Genomic DNA, 20972 nt, shown 5'->3' with positions numbered 1-20972 from the left:
ACTTCTACTTTTACCCGATGGGTGATTTTTATTAGCTACCCCTCAAGCAATGGCACAATTCTCCGCAGACTTTCAGAAAACATAATTATCTTCTAAAATGAAGATCTACACTGCCATTAGCACCATCAGCTCACCCAAATATAGAGCCACCGGCTTGTTAGCTGAAGTGACCTTGGGCTCTGGCATCTTCAAGCACTGAGCACATGAAGGAAGGAAGGAGTGTGATCAGGCTGGACAGTCCTGGCCAGCTGGCAAGGGGACCTTGGAGAATGGGAGCGCTCCAGGTGGAGGACTCTCCGGGCAGCAGCCCTGGGCCAGCGGTGAGACCCTGGCTCACTTACCTCCCAAAGCCTCTATTTCCTAATTTCTAAAACGGGAAAATTGCTCCTGCCCTGCTTACTTCACAGAGTGCTGGGCCACAGAGGAGAACCTGTGTTGAATGAATGGCCATGAACAAAGATGGTGCTCCTTATTTATTAAAAAAACAATTCCTAGCCTCCTACAGAGGCTGAGCACTGTAGCAGATATTATCATTCAGATGTGCCCTCTGCTGGGGGCGAGGCAATAAAGCAACTCCACACCATGGTGGGGGAGTTACCCCACTGCTCTTGGCCTCAGTTTTTCCATCAGGGAAATGGAGATAACACCACAAAGCATTTCTGTGAGGATGCTGCAAGTCAGAAGTTTCTCCTCCCTCGGCCTGTGGTCACCCTTGACTAGGCTCCAAGCACCCAGCTCAGACCCATCTTCCTTCAGTTCTGCATCATGTGGCCTCAGGCACAGGCCGGGCACCTCAGGAATCTATCGTCTAATGTCTGAAATAATGAAAAGCCTCCAGACACATTTACTCTCTAAATAAAATCCACAGTTTAAATTATAAACAAGACAAGACACTTTAAGAATACTGGTAACTAAGTGGGAACAATTTCACGTGTTAAGCTTGACAAAATAATTATAAAGCTACTACCCAGTTAACTATATTCACATCTACTTAACTCAGTAAGTTTGACAACATAGATGTTTGCTTTATTAAGTTTGTTATATATATATATATATATATATATATATATATGTTTGTTTGTTTGTTTGTTTGTTTGTTTTGAGACGGAGTCTCGCTCTGTTGCCCAGGCTGGAGTGCAATAGCACGATCTCGGCTCACTGCAAGCTCAACCTCCCGGGTTCACGCCATTCTCCTGCCTCAGCCTCCCGAGTAGCTGGGACTACATGCGCCCACCACCTCGCCCGGCTAGTTTTTTTTGTATTTTTAGTAGAGACGGGGTTTCACCATGTTAGTCAGGATGGTCTCAATCTCCGCCCGTCTTGGCCTCCCAGAGTGTTGGGATTGCAGGCGTGAGCCACCGCGCCCGGCCAAGTTTGTTATATATTTTCTCCAAAAAGGTCTAGCCAGTCACCAGACCCCACCCCACCCCTCGAAAACAGACATTGTGGCATTCAAGGACAATGGGCCACTTCTGCCTGTACTTGCTAATAGGCAGTGGCTTCCCACTAAAAATTGTTGTTTTTCTAGAATACCAATCACAATTCCTTTCCTAGGTACCAAACAGCATGACCTCCAAGAAATTCGAAAATGACTGCACAGCCCAAACTGAAAGAAAAACTTTGCATCTTATGTTCTTTCTCCTTTTGTCCCAACACAGCCTCACTCCGTGACACACCTCCCCAGTGGAACACATACCCCAAGAGCCCTGCCACAGGTGATCAGATTCCCAAGGGCCCAGGCCTCCTCCACTGCCCTGCAAGTCAGGGCCAGGGCAGATCATCAGCCTCCTTGAGTCACCACATCCTCATTCACGAAATGGGGACCGTAGGTTCCCTGTCCTGCCTGCTCACTTCATAGGGTCGTGGTGAAAAACAGAAGAGGATGTCCTGTGTTTTATGTTTCCCCCAGCTGTTCAGGTCTCCTCTTGTTTGAACTTCATAATCCCCTGGGAAGTAGGTAGACCAGGCTTACCTCCAATCTACAGATCCCAAGAAAGAGGCCCAGGAAAGGAAAGGGCTCAGGGTTTATTAGGAACCAGCCACAGTCACAGGTGCTTATTTAATAGAGGGCAGGTGACTTGCCCAGGATTGCACAGCTGGTCCATTGTTAAGCCAGGCTATGAGCGCACGTTTCTGACTCCAGGTGCCATGTGCTGTCCCTTCTGTGAGCAATGAAACCTTACATGTAGGAATGCAAAGTAGCATTATTACCGTTGTTGCTGATGACTAAAATTGAACCAAACTGATTTTATCATGGGTTGACTGGAAGTGCATGATGAAGGACCTTGGTCACTAAATTTAAAAATATGGACTTAATCTTCTAGGGGGAGCAATTGAAGGTTTTTGAGGGGCAGTAGTAGGAAGGGTAACTGGAAGCCAGAAAAGCTACTTCTGTGAACTGGTGTAAGATGACAGGGATCTGTGTCAGGGAGGTAGCAGGAATGACTTTGAGCGACATCGCAGAATAAGAACCATAGAGCTTGGTGCCTAAATAGAGGGCTAGAAATGGGACTGGGCATGGGCACAAGCATGGGGGAATGATTTGAGCCTAAGAGATGGGCGTAGCCCAACAGCGCTTCTCCTCTTCTTCATTAGTAAGCGCACCCAGGAATGAGCAAAGATTACCAACAATAAAGACTACGTTTTCCAGCCATGTGAAAGACCAACAGGTATAAATAAAAGCGACATGTGTTACTTCCAGAAAATGTCCTTAACAAGAAAGAAACAACCTTATTTTGTCCATTTCTCTTTCCTGCTGGCTAAAAGGTAGGTGGGATGGCTGGAGCTCCAGCAGCTTTCTTGAAGTATGAGAAAGAAGCCATGTACCAAGGATGTCAGGGCAACAAGCAAGAAGGAGCCTGCATCCCTGATGATGCCAGAGAGCAGCATACCTGCTATAGACACCTTTCCGGACTTCTTTGGCATCAGAGACAACTTCTATTTTGTTTAAGCTATTGTTGTTTTGGGTTTCCCAACCCTTGCAGCCTAAAATGAACACTAACAGATAAAGTTCCTGAGAAAAAGAAGACACAAACAGAGAAGCAGAGAGAGAATTTAGGGGCAACATGATGAGTTTGATCACAGATTTGATGTGTGGGACATCAGTACATGCGAAGATGTATATGAAACTTGGCCTGGTGCAGGGATGTATTCAAGAACTCTACACTGTCACCACCGCCCTTCCAAGTCACTTTTTTCTCTTGCCTTGCCTGCTACAGTAGCCTCTTTGGTCCTCCTAGTAGTTTTCTTGCCACCTCCAATTTACTCACAAAGATGCCAAAGTAATATTTTTAGAATGAACCATATTGCATTACTCTCCTATTTAAAACCCTTCAAAAGCACCAGGCATGGTGGCTCACACCTGTAATCCTACCTACTTGGGAACCTGAGGTGGGAGGATTGCTTGAGGCTGGGAGTTTAAGACCAGCCTGGGCAACATAGAGAGACTCTGTCGCCATAAAATTTTTCTATTTGGCCAGGCATGGTGGCTTATATCTGTCCCAGCTACTCAGGGGGCTGAAGTGGGAGGACTGCTTGAGACCAGGAGTTAAAGGCTGCAGTGAGCTGTGATCATGCTATTGCTTTCCAGCCTGGGTGCCAAAGTGAGATAGAAGAAAGAAAAGAAAAGAAAAGAAAAGAAAAGAAAAGAAAAGAAAAGAAAAGAAAGAGGGAGGGAGGGAGGGAGGAAGGGAAGGAAGGAAGGAAGGAAGGAAGGAAGGAAGGAAGGAAGGAAGGAAGGAAAGAAGGAAGGAAGGAAAGAGAGAGAGAGAAGAAGAAGAGGAGGAGGAGGAGGAGGAAGAAGAAGAAGAAGAAGAAGAAGAAGAAGAAGAAGAAGAAGAAGAAGAAGAAGAAGAAGAAGAAGAAGAAGAAGGATGAAGAGAAGAAGAAGAAGAGGTGGAGGAGGGGGAGGGGAGGAGGAGGAGGAAGGGAAGGGGAGGTGGAGGAGAAGAAGAACAAGAAGGCAAAGGCAAGAAGAAGAAGATGAAAAAGAAGAACAAGAAGAAGGAGGAGGAGGAGGAAAGAAGGAAGAAGGAAGAAGAAGAGGAGGAGGAAGAATAAGAAGAAGAAGAAGAAGGAGGAGGAGGAGGAGGAGAAACAAGTAAATGAAAAGATAAAAAGAAGAAGAAGAAACAAGTAAATAAAAAGATAAAACTCTTTAAAGGCTTTCCACTGCACTTAGGTTCAACCCTATAACATGGTCCTCGGGGCCCTTCACTATCAGCCTCCTGCCCCCTTCTGCAGCTCAGTCCCTGCCACACCCCCCACTTCATCTGTTTACTCTCCTTCCAGTGACCCCTTCTTCCCCTAGGCTCCTTGTGAGCTCAGGGCCTTGGTGCAGTCTGCTCTCTCTTCTCAGAAAGCTCACCTTCTTGGTCTCTGAAGGGCTTATTTCCTCTCATCCTTCAGAGCCCAGCTGAAGCATCACCTCCCCAGAGAGACCTCCAAGCAGGTCCCAGATGAGTAGGATCCCTCTCCAATGCCATAACATTTTTTTTAAAGAAACTTATTTTTTCCTCTTTCACGGTGTATATCATAGATTTGAAGTTACCTACTTTTTGTTTCCTTACTTATTACCTGTCTTCCCTGGTAGACTATAAGCCCATGAGGGAAAAAATCATCTGTGTTTTATGCTTTAAGATATATTTAATTCCTAGCACAGTGGCTGGTGAATAGCAGAGCTATACAAAACAGTATTATTATTTAGCAAGTCACTCATGAGAGCACTGCAGCTCAGAGAGAGGCGTGGCTCAATGCTCCACTTGGGATGCATGGATGCATTCCTGTGAGAGGGCCTGCATTCTCCGGGAGCAAGCATGATGAAGGGAAATGGCAGAGGAGGGAGAATGTCCAGGTAAAGGACAGATCTGCGTAGGAAATAGGGTATGGGGGGAATCAGTAGGAGATGTGTTCAGAGAGCAGGGGAGATCTCAACATTCCGGGCTCAAACAATCTCTGTTGAGAAATCAGTGCGAGCCTGAGAAACTAACTATTGCTTTTATCAGCAGGAAAACCAAGGCAGAGAGAAACGGACTTCAGGCCAGCCCTCAACTCTCTTGCTAAAGCTGGAAACAGGACAGGAGCCTCTTGTCCCTTTGAGTCCTAGCTGGTTCCCACATGGCTGAACCACCCTTCTGGCCTTACTGAGCTGTGGCTTTTATCTGGTAGTGGCCACGTGGAACAGGGGTGTAAGTTGCTCCCTGCAGGATTCAGACTAAACAAGGCCCTTGCAATTGTATTGAAGAAAAGTTAACAGTAGAGCATGGGGCACAGAATGGAACTGTCAAGAGTGCCCAACCTAAACAGAGATGTGCCATGGGTCTTGCTCCCTGATTCCCAGACCATTATGCCTGGGAGCCCTTTGCCCTAAGAATATGGGCTACTCTCAGGCTGCTTTTCTTTTATTTCCCTTAAAAGGAAAATAATGCTGAGGAAACGGGAGGATGCCTAACACTTGGGGCACTATGTTCATTCTGGGGCCTTCACTTCATGAGGACACTGATGACCAGAGAGGAGAGTGAGCAAGAGGGTGGAGTCTGACCAGAAGTCCTGTGACAATGGTTGAGGGGACTGGAGACCACTGGGTTGGAGCAGAGAAGATTCAACCTGACTTTGGATACTCAAGGGACCTTCAATGGAAAAAGAAATACCCGGCTGCTTCACCGGGTGCTCACAGTGTGCTAAATGCTCTACCCTGTGCTACCTTTTTGTGAATTACCTCCTTTCCTGGCCTAATGTCACCTGCTAGTAAGAGCATGAGCAAGGCTCCAAGCCCACATCTGCCCAGATGTCAATGGCTTAACTGCCAGCCTATGGTGCTTGAACTTCTTTTGTGTGGACCCAGAGAACTGATTTAGGACCCAAGGCAGAAACTACAAGTTTTAACCAATATTAACCAATAATAGGAAGATACTTCTAAGTCAGAGCTGTCTGCAAATGGATTGGATAGTCTTTTAAAAAAGTAGTGTCCCAGAGGGCGTTCAGAAGAGGCTGCATGACTGTGGTCAGGTTAAGTACATGTGCAAGGTTAATGGTAGAACCAGGGGTCAAACCTGGTTTTTCCACCCTGAGTTCAGGCAGTCCTGATCACAGGATGGAACCCGTGCTGGTGCGATTGCTACTGTGTACTAGGTGTTTTCCCCTTGGCTCAGTTGAAACATGTTTAAGATATTTAAAAGGAGTTTTACTAAGTTCTGTGCCCCCTCTATTGTGGGAGTGTCAGAGCCCATTTGGGTCCATTGCAGCATGTCTGGCCCTGTCTCAGAGGGCCCGCAGGGGCTGTGTTACCAGGGCAGCTCCCACTGCCTTTTGGGAAAACAAAATGACCAGGTGTGTTAGGGCCAGAGGCTTCTAGGACCACTACTCCAAGGCAGCCAGGGGACTTTGGATGCCCCTTGAACTCTCTTTGCAGTGGGGGTAAGCAGGCATCCAGATCTAATGGAACGAGGTGGGGTACTCAAGGAATATGGCATGTCTCACCCGTATCCCCTCTCAGCTCAGCCTCTGGGGGACTGGGGCCAAGTCTCAGGGAACAGAGGAGTCTGTATTAAATGGAAGGAGAAAATTGTTCTTTTTTTTTTTTTGAGACGGAGTCTCGCTGTGTCTCCCAGGCTGGAGTGCAGTGGCGTGATCTCGGCTCATTGCAAGCTCCGCCTCCTGGGTTCACGCCATTCTCCCGCCTCAGCCTCCCAAGTAGCTGGGACTACAGGCGCCTGCCACCACGCCCGGCTAGTTTTGTTTTTGTTTTTGTTTTTGTTTTTTTTTGTATTTTTAGTAGAGACGGGGTTTCACCATGTTAGCCAGGATACTTTCTTTTTTTTTTTTTTCTGAGATGGAGTCTTGCTCTGTCGGCCAGGCTGGAGTGCGATGGTGTGATCTCGCCTCACTGCATCCTCGACCTCCCGGGTTCAAGCGATTCTCCTGCCTCAGCCTCCTGAGTAGCTGGGATTACAGGCGCGTGCCACCACGCCCGGCTAATTTTTGTATTTTTAGTAGAGACAATGTTTCGCCATGTTGGCCAGGGTGGTCTCAAACTCCTGACCTCAGGTGATCCACCCACCTCGGCCTCCCAAAGTGCTAGGATTACAGATGTGAGTCACCATGCCCGGCCAAAAAAAATCACATTTTTAAAAACCCTTCCAGCAGCTGCGCTATGTGAGCCAGGAATGCTGGCCTTTACCTGAGCCTGGGCAGGGGCCCCCAGCTGGCAGTGGAGGACAGGGGAAACACGGCAGGGTGAAGAGCCACGCTCCTGAGGGCCAGCCTAGGACACCAAACTCACGCAGAAGGGGCCCTGAGGAGCTGAGGTGCCCGTCCTTTGAGGGAGAGGTCTGCACCAGAAATGTAGGGCACAATGGGATCACGAGGGGCAAACAAAACAACCCCAAAGTTGAAGGATGGAAAAGCAGACAGAATATGGATTTCCTGCTTGACTAATGTCAGCCCACAAATAGATGTGGCTGACGTCACTTACAGGAACCCCTTCCTTTTCCTTACCTCAGCCCCTCCGAGGAGGTGGGTGGGGGAGCGGGTGAGAACCAAGCCCCATGCCCTTAGACATCCGCTGTAGGAAAGGAAGTCACTTCTCTCCTACACACCTAGCATGGCGCTAACAGTCGCTGTGTACCGTCTTTGGCAGACTTGGGAAGGAATTCATTCCAGTGACAAAGGTCGGATGGTCCTCCCCAGTTGGAGAAGGAACCCTGGCATTTAACTGGGTCTCCCTAAAGAAAAAATCCTGGAGACAAAAGACATTAGTGACTTCCCAGCAGAAGAGAGTGGAGGGAAACCCAGGTTTGGTGTAATGCAGCAAATAATTTGGAATAATTTGGGGGTTGACTTGACTGAAAAAATGGGATGGTTTCTCAATGCAATATGGATTTCACTTTGCACGCACAGCCCTAAACTTAGTGCTGCAGAATGCAAATTTTATGGAAATTTTCCTTGTTTTACCAGTTTCTTTTTTCTTTTATTTTCTCTCTTTCTCTCTCTTTCTTTCTCCTCTCTTTCTTTTCCTTCTTTCTTTCTTTTTGAGACGGAGTCTCACTCTGTCTCCCAGGTTGGAGTGCAATGGTGGGATCTAGGCTCACTGCAACCTCTGCTTTTCAGGTACAAGCGATTCTTCTGCCTCAGCCTCCCGAGTAGCTGGGATTACAGGTGCGCGCCACCACTCTGGCTAATAATTTCCCTATTTCTTGATTCTCTTTTCTAAGAGATATCATCCATTACTTATAATAGCTAAGTGATGTATAATTATTTAATATAAAAGTACGAAAAAACTAGCCACAAATTAGCAGTTTAAGTGTCACAGGGCACAAAAACACTGCCAATGAGGAAGAGGAAAGGACGGCTGAATGCGAGATCACAGAACGAGAAAGCGGCCGCGGAGTGGGACTGGAGACTGTGAAGCACTCAGGTGAAATCTGAATGGGATCCCACTTGAGACAGGAGACAGGAGCCAGGAGCTAGCAGCAGCCGTGAAGCCGCTCTGGCTGTCGCCACAGCGAGAGGGAACCTGAACGCTCTGTTCCTCCGCGGCAAGTCCCTGCAGGTGGGGACACCGCCCACCCGGCCCGCCCTGCGACCCGCGCCCCCTGGCGGAGCGAGCCTCTCCCCGACCCCGGCCGCGCCAGAACCACCCGCGGACTCGCGGCCTCTCCACACCGGACCCAGCAGCACCGCTGGGCCGCAGATCCCGGCCGGCCCGGGAGGCTACTGAAGAGCCAGTGGAGCCTGCCTCGATCACACGTCCCCTGTGGAGCTCCACCTTCCCGCACGCCGGCTCAGGCGCTCCCATAAGCGGCCCGCCGCAGAGGGGCTCCAAGGGAGGTGCCCGCCCGCGAAGAAGCACTCCGGCCCGGCAAAGGCGCCCCGCACGCGGCCCTGTCCCCCAAGGCCACTGGCCGATGGGTCGGAAGAGAGCCCTTCAAGAAGGAACTTGCATTACGCTTATTAGAAAAAATTATATGTAAAAACTGAGCCATTCAGCTTTACTCCACCCCGCGTTGATGTAAAACCTGAGTTCCTATGGAAGATGAGGGGCTTTGTCAAGTGTGTAAAAACAAATGCTACCTCTTTCCATTAAAAAATTATATATGTATATGCATTCTCATTGTTGAAAATATAATTAAAAAGTAATGAAAAAATCACATGTAACATCATGAGAAATCAGCTTAATATTTACATGTATGAAAATCACATGCACCTTGGGAGGTTGAGGCGGGCGATCACCTGAGACCAGGAGTTGCAGACCAGCCTGGCCAACATGGCGAAAATCCATCTCTACTAAAAATACAAAATTAGCCGGGCGTGGTGGTGCACGCCTGTAATCCCAGCTACTTAGGAGGGTGAGGCATGAGAATAGTTTGAACCCGGGAAGCAGAGGTTGCAGTGAGCCGAGATTGCGCCACTGCACTCCAGCCTGGACAACAGAGTGAGACTCTATCTCATAAATAAATAAATATTACATATAACACAAAGAAATCAACTTAATGTTTCTATGTATTTTCCAATTATTTCTGCATCTATCTATAAATCGGTAACATCCTACATAATGCTATTTTGTATGCTCCTTTTTCAAATATTACATCATGAATATTTTCCTACCTTACTGTAATTTTCAAAAGGTTGATTTTTAGGCTGGGCGCGGTGGCTCGCGCCTATAATCCCAACACTTTGAGAGGGTGAGGCAGGTGGATCACTTGAGGTCAGGAGTTCAAGACCAGCCTGGCCAATATGGAGAAACTCTGTCTCTACTAAAAATACAAAAACTTAGCCAGGTGTTGTGGCAGGTGCCTGTAATTTCAGCTACTCGGCAGGCTGAGGCAAGATAATTGCTTGAACCTGGGAGATGGTGGCTGCAGTGAGCCGAGATGGTGCCGCTACACTCCAGCCTGGGTGACAGAACGACACTCCGTATCAAAAACAAACAAACAAACAAAGAAAACAAACACGTTGATTAGATTTTTTAAGATTCTTGCTAACTACCCATCACATGGATGTGCCATACTTGTTTAACCATTTAAATCCTAGATGTTTACTTGGTTTCTCATCCTTTTCTGTTATAAACTGCACCATGCAGAAGCGGTTTGATGTAAATTGATTACTCTATTAAAATAGCTTCCTAGAAAGAGAATTCCTGGATCAAAGTTACCAACTCAAGGCTCCTGTGACAAATTGTTAAATTGTTTTCCAGAAAGGTGGTCTAATTTCCTTCTTGCCCTCAGCATAAGACAACCCCGTCCACCCTCAACACCAACAAGAAGAAGATTCTCCAGCCCTAAGTTCTATTTATTTAAAATTTTGTCAACTCCAGAGGAGAAAAAGTAATTCTCCTTGTAGTTATAATTTTCAGTTCTTTGATTAGCGGGACTGAACATGTGTTGTGTGTTTCATTTTATTGACTTTTTGTATTTCTTCCTTTATAGTTGGCCTTATCGTCAGCCTGTTTTTTTCACTGGGGAGATGAGTTCTTCTGATTGGTTTCTAAGACCGCCTTGTATAATAGGGATATTTACTTCTTGTCATGTTTGCTGCAAATATTTTTTCTAGTGTAACATTTGCTTTTTAAATAAGTTCATATTTTTCGAAGGACTGAAATGTAAAATCGTGTGTATGATGTAATCAAACACACCAGTTTTTTCCTTCATGTTTCTTCTGAGATTTTATGCTTAACAGTTCTTTCTCCTCTCAGGGTTGATTAAATATTCGCTTTGTTTTCTGGAGCTTGTTCATGGTTTCTTCTTTTACATCTGACTTTTTAATCCACCTGGAATTTATTTTGGTGGCTGGTGAGAGCTAGGGTTCCAATTTGATTTTTCATCTAAGCTTCCAATTTCCCCATTACCATTTAGTGAATAATCTGTTGCTTCCCAGTTGGTTTTCTTTCTCATATATTGGGTTCTAACATAGTAGGGTTTATTTCAGGGTTTTCCATTAGGTTTCATTGATCTGTCATTATTGATTTTTCAGTAATGCCAGAGGGACTTAATTACTTTTAGTTTTGTAATACATTTTAATATCTAGTAGAGAAATCCCCCTCAATGGTCTTCTGTTTCAAAAAAAAGTTAAGCTATTCTCACGCATTTATTAAAACATCCTCAGAATCAGTAGTTATTCTCCATTACAATTTCTAACTTTGTGTTTTCTTTCTTCACAATTAAATTTATATTTTAGAAGTTGGTGTCTTTTGGATTTATAAATTATGTTTTCCTGGTTTTTAAATTCATTAATTCCTATCTTTGCCTTTGTTCTAAACTTAATCTTCTCTCCTGAGGTTTGTTTTATTCTTCTAATGGATTCAATTATTTTATCTGTTCATTTTTTTCTCTTTTTATTATTAAAAATGGGGTCTCCCTATGTTGCCCAGGCTGAGGCAGTGGCTATCCACAGGCACAATCGTAGTCCACTACTGGCTGGAACTCCCAGGCTCAAGCGATCCTCGCACCTCAGCCTCCCAAGTAGCTGGGGCTATCAGTGCACACCATCGTGCCTGAAAAACTTTAAAGATATTTTTCATCTGAGTACAACTTTGGTCACATCCTGAGTTTTTATATATAGGGTCGTCATTGTCATAATTTTCTAATAGCCTTTAATGGCAGTTTTGAATTCTCTGTTGTAATTGAGGAGATTGCTTTAAAAGTCCCACCCAAAAGTTTTCCTTTAATTGGAGTTTTATGGGCTTGTGGTCAGAGAATACAGACCGCGCAATTTTTCTGATGTTTTGAAATGTGTGACCAAGAAGTTGATCGATTTTTTAAAGTGTTCCCTGGATGCTTAAAAAGATTTGTTTGTAGGTTACAAAGTGCTCAATTAATTTCAACATTTAACAATTCAGATTCTCAATCTCATTTTTTTTTTTTGTATAAAATTCACAGTTTTACTGTATATGGCACTTTTATCCATATTAAATGGTTCTTTTGGACAATTTAATGATTTCTGTTTTGAATTCATCTTGGTTTAAAATGAGAACTTCTATTCATTTGCCATCTGATTTGTACTTACCTAATAAATCTTTGCTCTTCATTTATTTTTGTGTCCTTCTGTTCTAGGTACTTCTTTTGTAAACTGCATGCATTAAATTTTCCTTTTAAATTTCATCTAAGAGACATTTACTTTTAACAAGGAGGTAAACACAATTATGTTGATTGTTACAAATTTTAAGTTTGCTTTTCTCTGATCTTCTTTCATACTTTGTATTGAAATTCTTTCTTCCTGCTTCCTTTATTTTTTCTGTCTTAGCTATGTGGGCTCTGATGTGGCATGGGAGGCACATGTTTCCAGGGTAGGGAAAAGGCTCTCAGGCTGGTGTTGGAGTCTCAGGTCTGCTGACTCTGTGGCCTGAGGCACATCGCTCAACCTCTCTGTGTCTCAACATCCTCATATATAGAATGGAGATACAATCTCATAGAGCTGTGGTATGGATTAAATGAAACAATACATGGCTGATGCGATTGTTATTCTTGTTATACTTATAAAATTTTGCCTGTGGTTCCTTTAGGTTTAAAAGAATATTTCTCTGATTGCTAAAACTGAGTAATAGGGCTTTATTTTAAAATTATTCTCTACATAAGACAACGCATCTGGCATGCTTTTACTAATCCCTTCTAGCCTTCTCCTCTCAAATTTTTAATCTGAGGATTTGCAGCCCTCTAATTATTATTGAATTATTGCTTTAATTTCATACATCTACTCTTTCCAGAATCTAGTTTTTCTTTGACATTAGAATTTGGAGTTTTGCAACCATTCGTAAGTTTAGTCTTGATTTCGTGTTTGCCTGTGTGAACCAATGTCTACCTGTCTTTCTTTACAACATTTCATTATTAAGCTCTTAATTGTGATTCATTCTTTGGTCAACTGGCAAACGAGTTCCCCGCAAAAGTGTAGGTGATTTACCTTCTGAGGCCAGAAAACTCCAAGAATGACTTTTGTTCCTCTTTGGTTGCCTCACTCAAATGACAGGGTGGATCCAAATTTAAAATGCTGTGGATGTGTTCTCATGACTCTGAATTTAGGGTTCCTGAGGGAGAGTGAGCTCCGGGATGCCTGTGTGCCTCTAGGATTGTTTCACCTTATGATTCAATAAATTTTCCAGAAAAGGAATGAATCAGGGTATGTCTAGGGGTGGCTCCTCCTGTCCCCCACATTCTAACTGGAAAAGAGGAATCCTTTTTGATCTGCCTACTCTGATCGACCATCCCCACACACAACATCCCCTTACCTAGGCCAATTCCGAAAACCTTTACTTTGTGTATATCTCTGATGATGCTTTTATCCAAATTATTATCATTTCTTCCTCTGAAATAACTCTAATTCTTAGATTTCACCTGGATCCTATAGCCTCCAGTTCTGTCCTACTCATCCTTTCTCTTATCTCTTTTACATTCTGAAAGAACTTTAAATTTTTTAAGTTTGTCTCCACATTCCACATTTTAAAAAATGTAATACCATCAATGTGGATTTTCTTTTTGCTAAAACAATTTTAGTTTTCTAGACCTCTATGCTTATGTGAACCAGATACATTTTCATTTCACATCTGCCCACTCTTCTCTGTCATAAGGATCATATATATTCTGGCACCCTATTAGAGATGCCCAAGACTCTTCTTTCTTTTCCTTTTTTTTTTTTTTTTTTTTTTTGAGACAGGGTCTCACTCTGTCACCCAGGCTGGAGTGCAGTGGCACAATCTCTGCTCACTGCATCCTTGACTTCTCAGGCTAGGTGATCCCCCCACCTCAGCCTCCTGAGTAACTGGGACTACAGGTGCACCACCACTCTCGGCTAATTTTTTTTTTCCCCCAGAGATCGGGTTTCGCTATGTTGGTCAGGCTGGTCTCGAACTCCTGACCTCAGGTGATCCGCCTGGTTTAACCTCCCAAAGTGCTGGGATTACAGGCGTGAGCCACTGTGCCTGGCCACCCAAGACTTTTCTACTGTTGCTTTTTGTTTCTCATACTTAAACATTTTTCAGGAATCTTCAGGATTATTTTCCTCTTCCTTAATGCTGCAGGTTTTTCTCAAAGGCCTCCAGCAGGATCCCTGTCGCCTCCCTACCTTTCCTCCTGAGCCATCCATCTCTCCGCCTGGCACCAGCAGGGGATTGCCACAGGCTGCTCCTTCCCTACCGGAGGCTAACTTCTCACTTCTCCAGCTAGAGGGCAGGGTTCCTGGGTCTAGCAGGCTTCATCCCATGTGGTAGGCTACTTTCCTATCCTCTCTAACTAGTCCTCTGATACCATAAACCAGTGGTTTGCAAACTTTTAAAATCATGAGCTCCTACCAGTTAAAAATTTTTTTAGCACGCCCTCCTCCATTATACACATATTTATTATAAACTACAGACATGTATTGCTCTCTACCCATTTATTAAATGTTAGCTAGGCTTATTATATATATCCATATATATACCCATATATACCCATATATATACATGGGTAGAAGTTCTGATCATTTCTTCCCATAGTCCCATGGATCACTGTGCGTGTGCCCCACATTGGAGGTTATAACTCAAACCAAAGCAGCCCATGAGGAAGCACAGCGCCCGGCCCCACTGTTCCCAGGCTTTGCTCAGTTCTGCTCAGCCTACAGGGTTTAGCTTGCAGGTTTTCATCAACCCCATGTAGGGTGCTTCATCCCTGTAACGACCACCTTCCTACTGTTTTGTTTTCGGGTTTTTTTTTTTTTTTGAAAGGGAGTGTCACTCTGTTGCCCAGGCTGGAGTGCAGTGGCGGGATCTCGGCTCACTGAAAGCCTCGCCTCCCGGGTTCAAGTGATTCTCCTGTCTCAGCCTCCCAAGTAGCTGGGACTACAGGTGCATGCCACCACGCCTGGCTAATTTTTCTGTACTTTTAGTAGAGACGGGGGTTTCACCATGTTAGCCAGGATGGTCTCGATCTCCTGACCTCATGATCCCCCCGCCTCAGCCTCCCAAAGTGCTGGGATTACTGGCGCGAGCCACAGTGCCCGGCCATTCCTACTGTTCCCTTGGAGTGGAAGTACCCCTTCTTGGAGGGGGTAGGAGGTCGTGGGAAGGTGATCGAAGGAGGAGGGAACTCTGGTCTTGCTTCCTGCTGCTGGCAAGTGCAGACCTGGGTGTCTGAGGCACGGGCAGAAGACGGCACAGGAAGGAAGCCTCTTTTTACCTCCTTACAATGGGAGTGGTGGCTCTTTTAATGAGAGAAAGAACGGATCACAAATTGTTTTTCTCCTGCTTTAGGAGCTAGGTCTCCAGAATAAAATTTCTCATTAAAATATCAGTATGCCACCACAATCAAAAACCTGTTGACAGACTGAAGACCTGGGACACTGAGACAGCCTGTTGCAGAATTTGGAGCCTCAGGAGGGACCAAAGCAAAGGGTCCAAAGGGTCCGAAGGGAATCCACTCAAGAGGCCAGGAAGGTCATTTACAAAGCATGGCTCTGACGGCAAAGCTTACCCCACTTCATCAACGCTATGGGAAGCCTTGTTGCTCCTCCCAAGGACATAAGCATATGAAGGTGAGCTGGCAGGCCACTGCTCAAGGCACGCTAGGAAAGCTGGCTTCTCCAACCTGCTGCCGCAGTGAGGACCTGGGGCCTCAGATGGTCTCTCCACCAGTAAGGCTGCTTAGCGCTTGACAGTGTATAATCAGGAGGTTCCTCCCTGAGAGGCCTGTGGGAGGTGGGCAGGCAGCCAGGAGAATCCCAGAGAATGCGGAGTGCCACAACTGTCAGGCCTCAGAACCCATGATGTAATGCCTCTCCGGGGGCAAGGAAAACAAGCCCGCTGTTGTCACTGCCCTCCCAGCAACCAGGCACTGCCCTCCCCATGGCACGGCTGTTCTGCATAATTACGATCCCACTCTCTCTCCTTGGGAGGAGGAAATATGAAAAACCTTTGCTGTCACATAAAAACCAACCCAAGATATGAGAACTGTCTTTTAAAATACATCTTGCTGTAGAAAGATTTCCATAGCAACTTCAGAAGTGTGTGTATACAACTAGAGATAAGTCTAGGCTGATGAAAGCCACCTGGAATGTGAACAGGCTCTGGGCATCAGCAGCTGTGGATTTTTCTAGAACCTGTCATGTTGCTGTGTGACCCTGGGCAAGTCACTTACCCTCTCTGATGCCTAAGGTGATAGAATCATCATTAGATCAAGCTGAGAGAGATCAAGTTCATCTTGTCCACACTACCTGGTCTGATGCTTCAGTTCCCCAAGGCTTCCCCTGCTTTCAGCTTCTGTCCAGTCTCTGGCTGAATAAGTCCTGGCTGAAGGCCTCTGCCAATATTACTTATTATTTGATATTGGGAAAGACAATGATCATTTAAGCTTGATTCTAAAAATATTGCTCAGTGTTTGTAAGAGAAGTGCTTTGCCTGTTTAGGAAACAATGTATTAATAGGGCAGATTCCTGGGACAGAGTCTGTGAGCTGCTGAGATTTGGGGGTGGGAGTTTGATTGGGGCTGCTCTCAGGATCAACACCTCTGGGGTGTAGGGGAAGCTCCCAGGTGCAGTGGTAACAGAGGCCTTAGGCAATCCCTCAGGGACCCTGGAGCCCAGTTGAGTGTGCTACTAGAAGCAATCAGGGTTGGGCCTTTGAACTCCCACACTGACAAATCCCCTCGGGAGCTTGCTGCTCCCAAGCAAGGGGCTTGACCTTAAGAGAGGGACTCAGTCACAACCCCAGCTAAGGGAATGAGAGCCCGGGTCCTGGAGGGGCATCCGGGTGAAGCAATATGCCATCCACTACATGGTTGTGTTTGAATTGGATATGAAGGCAGCCCGGGAGGCTTAAGTATGATAACATGGTCAAGACCATAGGCAGCGGAGGCAGGGAAAACAGCAAGACTGGGATTCACATGTCAGTCTCAGTGGCCTGGAGACTCTGAGATTGGGAAAGTTGCCAGGAGAGTCGAGGCCATGATTTCCTCGTATGTGCAGGATTCAGCCTGGATTGGTGACACACACATGGAAGTTCAGAGTCAGAAACGAGTCCAGATTCTGGCTCCATGCTTACTATTAAGAGCTCGGTGACCTCGGGGCCAGTTACTTGCTATCAGTTTCCTCGATTCTGCCATGAGGCTTCATGTCCAATTCAAACACATCCATGTAGTGGATGACATGTTGCTTCACCCAGATGCCCCTCCAGAACCTGGGTTCTCCTCCCCTCAGGCAAGGTACCTCTCTCATAGATCTATTGTGAGGGTAAGCTGGGATGGCATATGGATTTTACACAGAACTAGCACAGGGGAGTAACAATAACATCTACCATGCTTTAATACACCTCATGTTATACCTAAGTCTTTGTTCAAATGGCCTTTTTGCAAGAGAAGGGAACTTTCAGAGAATTTCCGATTTGCTCATTGATCCTCCGTGCCTTGGTCTTAGCGGGGGCTTATGACCCATGTCTGTAGAAAGAGAGAGAGAGACCCAGTGGCCCACCAGGGGCCAGGCTACTCCAGCCTCAGCTTGGAAGTTATGGAAGGCCATGCAATATCAAATGAGATGCATCATCTAAGTACTTTGCAAACTACATTCTTTAAAACAAGCTTATTTTCCAGTGAAAAATAGTCACCCCTTCTTGTGACAGGTTCAATAAATTATGAAACTCACTTGCAGGTACTTTGTTGCATGTTCAGCCTGTTTGCTCATCTGAAGTACATGCCAGGGATCATCCGAGGACATGAAAGACTTCAAATAGCTTAAAGGGCTGCACAAATTCAATTACTATTGTTGATAGACAACGCGGCTTCCATCATTTAGAAAGGAAAAGAGGAAGAATATAGGCCAATGTATGGTAGAAGTTGGGCTGTTCTAATTATAAGAAGGCAGCACAAAATTCCCAAGAGTTATCAAGGGATCTACACTATTATTACTAATTTTCACCATCACTGGATCGCAATACACAGTGCATATATACACCTTGTTTGACTCTAACAGTAAATCCTGTATCCAGCTTTCAGATCAGAAAATTGAGGTCCAGAGAGGTGAAGCAACCAGCACAATGTTGCTCAGCTAACAGTACCATGAGGAGTTTGGGGTTGAAACCCAAGCACATGCTTTCTCCATTGGGCAAAGAGCGTCTGCTTACCGGAGAAGGCTCATGAAGCCCCGTGCAGTGTGGTCCCACTCAGAGCGGATGTTGCAATGTCAGCTGCTGAGTAATGGCGAGGTTCTGAATAGGTGAGCATGGTGTGTCCCTGAGGCTCTGTGTGTGAGAAAGGTCTTCCAACACTGCACTGGCTCTCACAGCCTGAACCTGCATCCCGGAGCCTGAACCCTTGTTCTGCGGCAGCAGAATGCCCTCTCAGTTTGACCGTGTGTCTGCTGGCCAAAACGCTGAAAGAAATATCTGCAAACAGAACGTCTCAAAAATAGGTAGGAGATATGGTTCAAAGTACCCATGTGGGGTGTGTTTAGGCTAACTCTTCCCCAGACTTCTTTGTCTTGTTTGATCTCTGCTAGGACACTGGTGCATGGAAGGTGTGGCAATATAATTGTAAGTGTTGACGAATTAAGGATGACTACCAGGATCTGTGTAAATTACATAGGATGCTTCACCATACCTCCCAACATACTGAAAATAATCTCTCTCAAGTAAACATAGCTTCGTTCTATTTCAAGTGATCCTCAATTTAAAATGAGGAAACTGTATTCCGGAGAGGTTAAGTAACTTGCCCCAGGTCTCACAGCTACTTAGGGGCAGAATCACGGTTTCTAACCTAGATTTGGACTCCCCATATCAAATCAGATTAAAATGAATATCCAGGGCTGGGTGCAGTGGCTCACGCCTGTAATCCCAGAATTTTGGGAGGCCAAGGTAGGAGAAACACTTGAAGCCAGGAGTTCAAGACCAGCCTGACCAACATGGTGAAACCCCATCTCTACTAAAAATACAAAAATTAGCCTAGCATGGTGGTGTATGCCTGTAATCCCAGCTACATGGGAGGCTGAGGCAGGAGAATTGCTTGAAGTTGGGAGGCAGAGATTGCAGTGAGCAGAGACTGTGCCACTGCACTCCAGCCTGGGTGAGAGGATGAGACTCCATCTCAAATAAATAAATAAATAAATAAATAAGATGAATATCCAGGACCCCTTGCACGGGAGAAGAGTCATGAAAGGCAGCTCAAGGGTGGTGGAAGGAGGTGGTCTCAGTCCTGCCCTTGTGCCTTGATGATGGCTGTTCCAAGGAGCTGGCATTTTGTTCTACAGCCCTGGATCTCTATCAGGACACATCTCCCTTCTATCTCATGAGTAGCTCCTCTGAATGACTCCCAACCACCAGCCTCCTAAAACGTTTCCCAAAGTATGTTCCATCAGTACAGTGCTTCTCAAAGTAAGGTGCATATGAATCAGCAGGTGACCTTGTTAAATGCAAATCCTAATTCAGTCATTCTGGGCTAAGGCCTGAGATTCTGGGAATTGTTCTAACAAGTTCCCAGTGATGCCAATGCTGCTGGTCTGTGAACCAAACTTTGAGTAGCTAGGTACCAATAGTGCTTTATAATAAAAAGGGTTTGAGGGCAAATACAATTGAGAAAGTTTGAACTAAACGAAAATAAATGGTTTCATTACTGCAGGACTTCTCAGAGCCTTTAAAATGCTAATAAGCATTATTAATACCCAAGAGGAAGAAATTGCAATGTGTTATATGTGAGTTACTGATGTAACCAGAATGATATATCGGTTTGCAAAGAAGCAACGGAAAATCAGGAAAATTCTGTGCCTTTTTCCCACCTTACCTTGGTTCCAAAGCTGCAATTACAGCTCATACTCAACCCCAACTCAGCACTCCCCTCTTTCCCACTGTCTCCTTTCAGGTGTCTGGGTACATGCCTGTCTCCTCCATCAGACCACATACCTCCTGGCACCCCTGCTCGTCCTCCCTTCCCTGTCCCAGCACAGACTCTGCACTCAGAAGGCCCCAGGTGGAATACCTTTCGCAGACACGGACGGTCCAGGCAGCAATGATCCACAGAGAGATGCTGAACACGAGCAGCACAGTGCCAGGGCAGATGGTCATGAGCGTCTTCATGACGAAGCGGGTGTTGAAGTTGATCTTGTTGAGGGCCCCGATGCTGCGGGACGAGGCATCGGTGAAGAGCTTGCTGTGCAGCAGCATGACTCGGGCGATCAGGTACAGGCGCAGGAACATGGGGATAGACAGGATGATGTCCACATCGGCCTCCGCCCGGGAGGGTGTGTAGGAGAAGGCCAGGCGTGCTGTCCAGAAGAACTTGTACTCGCCAGGAATGGGGTGGATGGCGCACACCAGCATCTCCAGGCTGATGTAGAGGATGCGCTCGTAGGTCATGGCTATCCGCCAGTCATCCGCGCCATTGTCGATCACGAAGAGCTGGTGGGGGCAGAGAGTCCATTAGTGTGGCCAGGACCAGGAAGTGCACAGCAGGGCCCAGACAGGACAGGTGGGGCAGGCTGGGGCAGGCTCCTGGGCTCAGGTCAGCCTGACCCCCTCAGCCTGCTCTTTAGGGGCCTTGCTGTGTGGCAAGAGCCCTGGATGGGGAGTAGGGAGACCTGGATTCAGGTCCGGCTGGGAGGCCCTGGCTAAGACACTTTGACTCTCTAGGCCTCACTTTCCTCCTCTGCAAATCCCTTCCTGAGATATAGTGATTTATAATAAGAAATCATATAATTGGTCTTTATCCTGGTTTAGGCACAGTTCCTAAAACCTTAGGAATTTCCAAAGTGATAAGTGTCGTTTGTATGCTAATGAGATGACTAGTGGCTGGGGTGGGAGGTGGGGATCCAGGGTAGCCTCAGGATGGGTGCTGGTTGCCAGGGGAACCAATCTGGTGATGAGATGGCTGGAAATTTCAGCCCCACCCCACCACCTCCTGGGAGGGAAGAGGGGCCCGAAGGTTGAGTTGATCACCAATGGCCAATGATGTCATCAATTATGTCTGTGTAATGAAACCTCCATAAAATCCCAAAAAGACTGTGTGTGTGTGTGTGTGTGTGTGTGTGTGTTTTAA

At 46.0% G+C, this 20972-nt stretch overlaps 1 protein-coding gene across 7 annotated transcripts in view; it reads right to left on the bottom strand.

The window, feature by feature from the left end:
• KCNN3 (potassium calcium-activated channel subfamily N member 3) overlaps positions 1-20972 on the bottom strand; it is a 164958-nt gene that overhangs the window by 45494 nt on the left and 98492 nt on the right. For all 7 annotated transcript variants that reach the window (XM_077945287.1, XM_077945274.1, XM_015110839.3 and 4 more), the window contains exon 3: positions 19917-20335. In XM_077945287.1, the coding sequence (XP_077801413.1) occupies positions 19917-20335 (419 nt within the window). The remainder of the gene's footprint in view (positions 1-19916; positions 20336-20972) is intronic.

Source organism: Macaca mulatta, chromosome 1 (genome assembly GCF_049350105.2).
Source record: "Macaca mulatta isolate MMU2019108-1 chromosome 1, T2T-MMU8v2.0, whole genome shotgun sequence".
Taxonomy (NCBI): Eukaryota; Metazoa; Chordata; class Mammalia; order Primates; family Cercopithecidae; genus Macaca; species Macaca mulatta.
The sequence above is the reverse complement of the archived record's forward strand: the minus strand, read 5'-3'. Positions and strand labels throughout refer to the sequence as shown.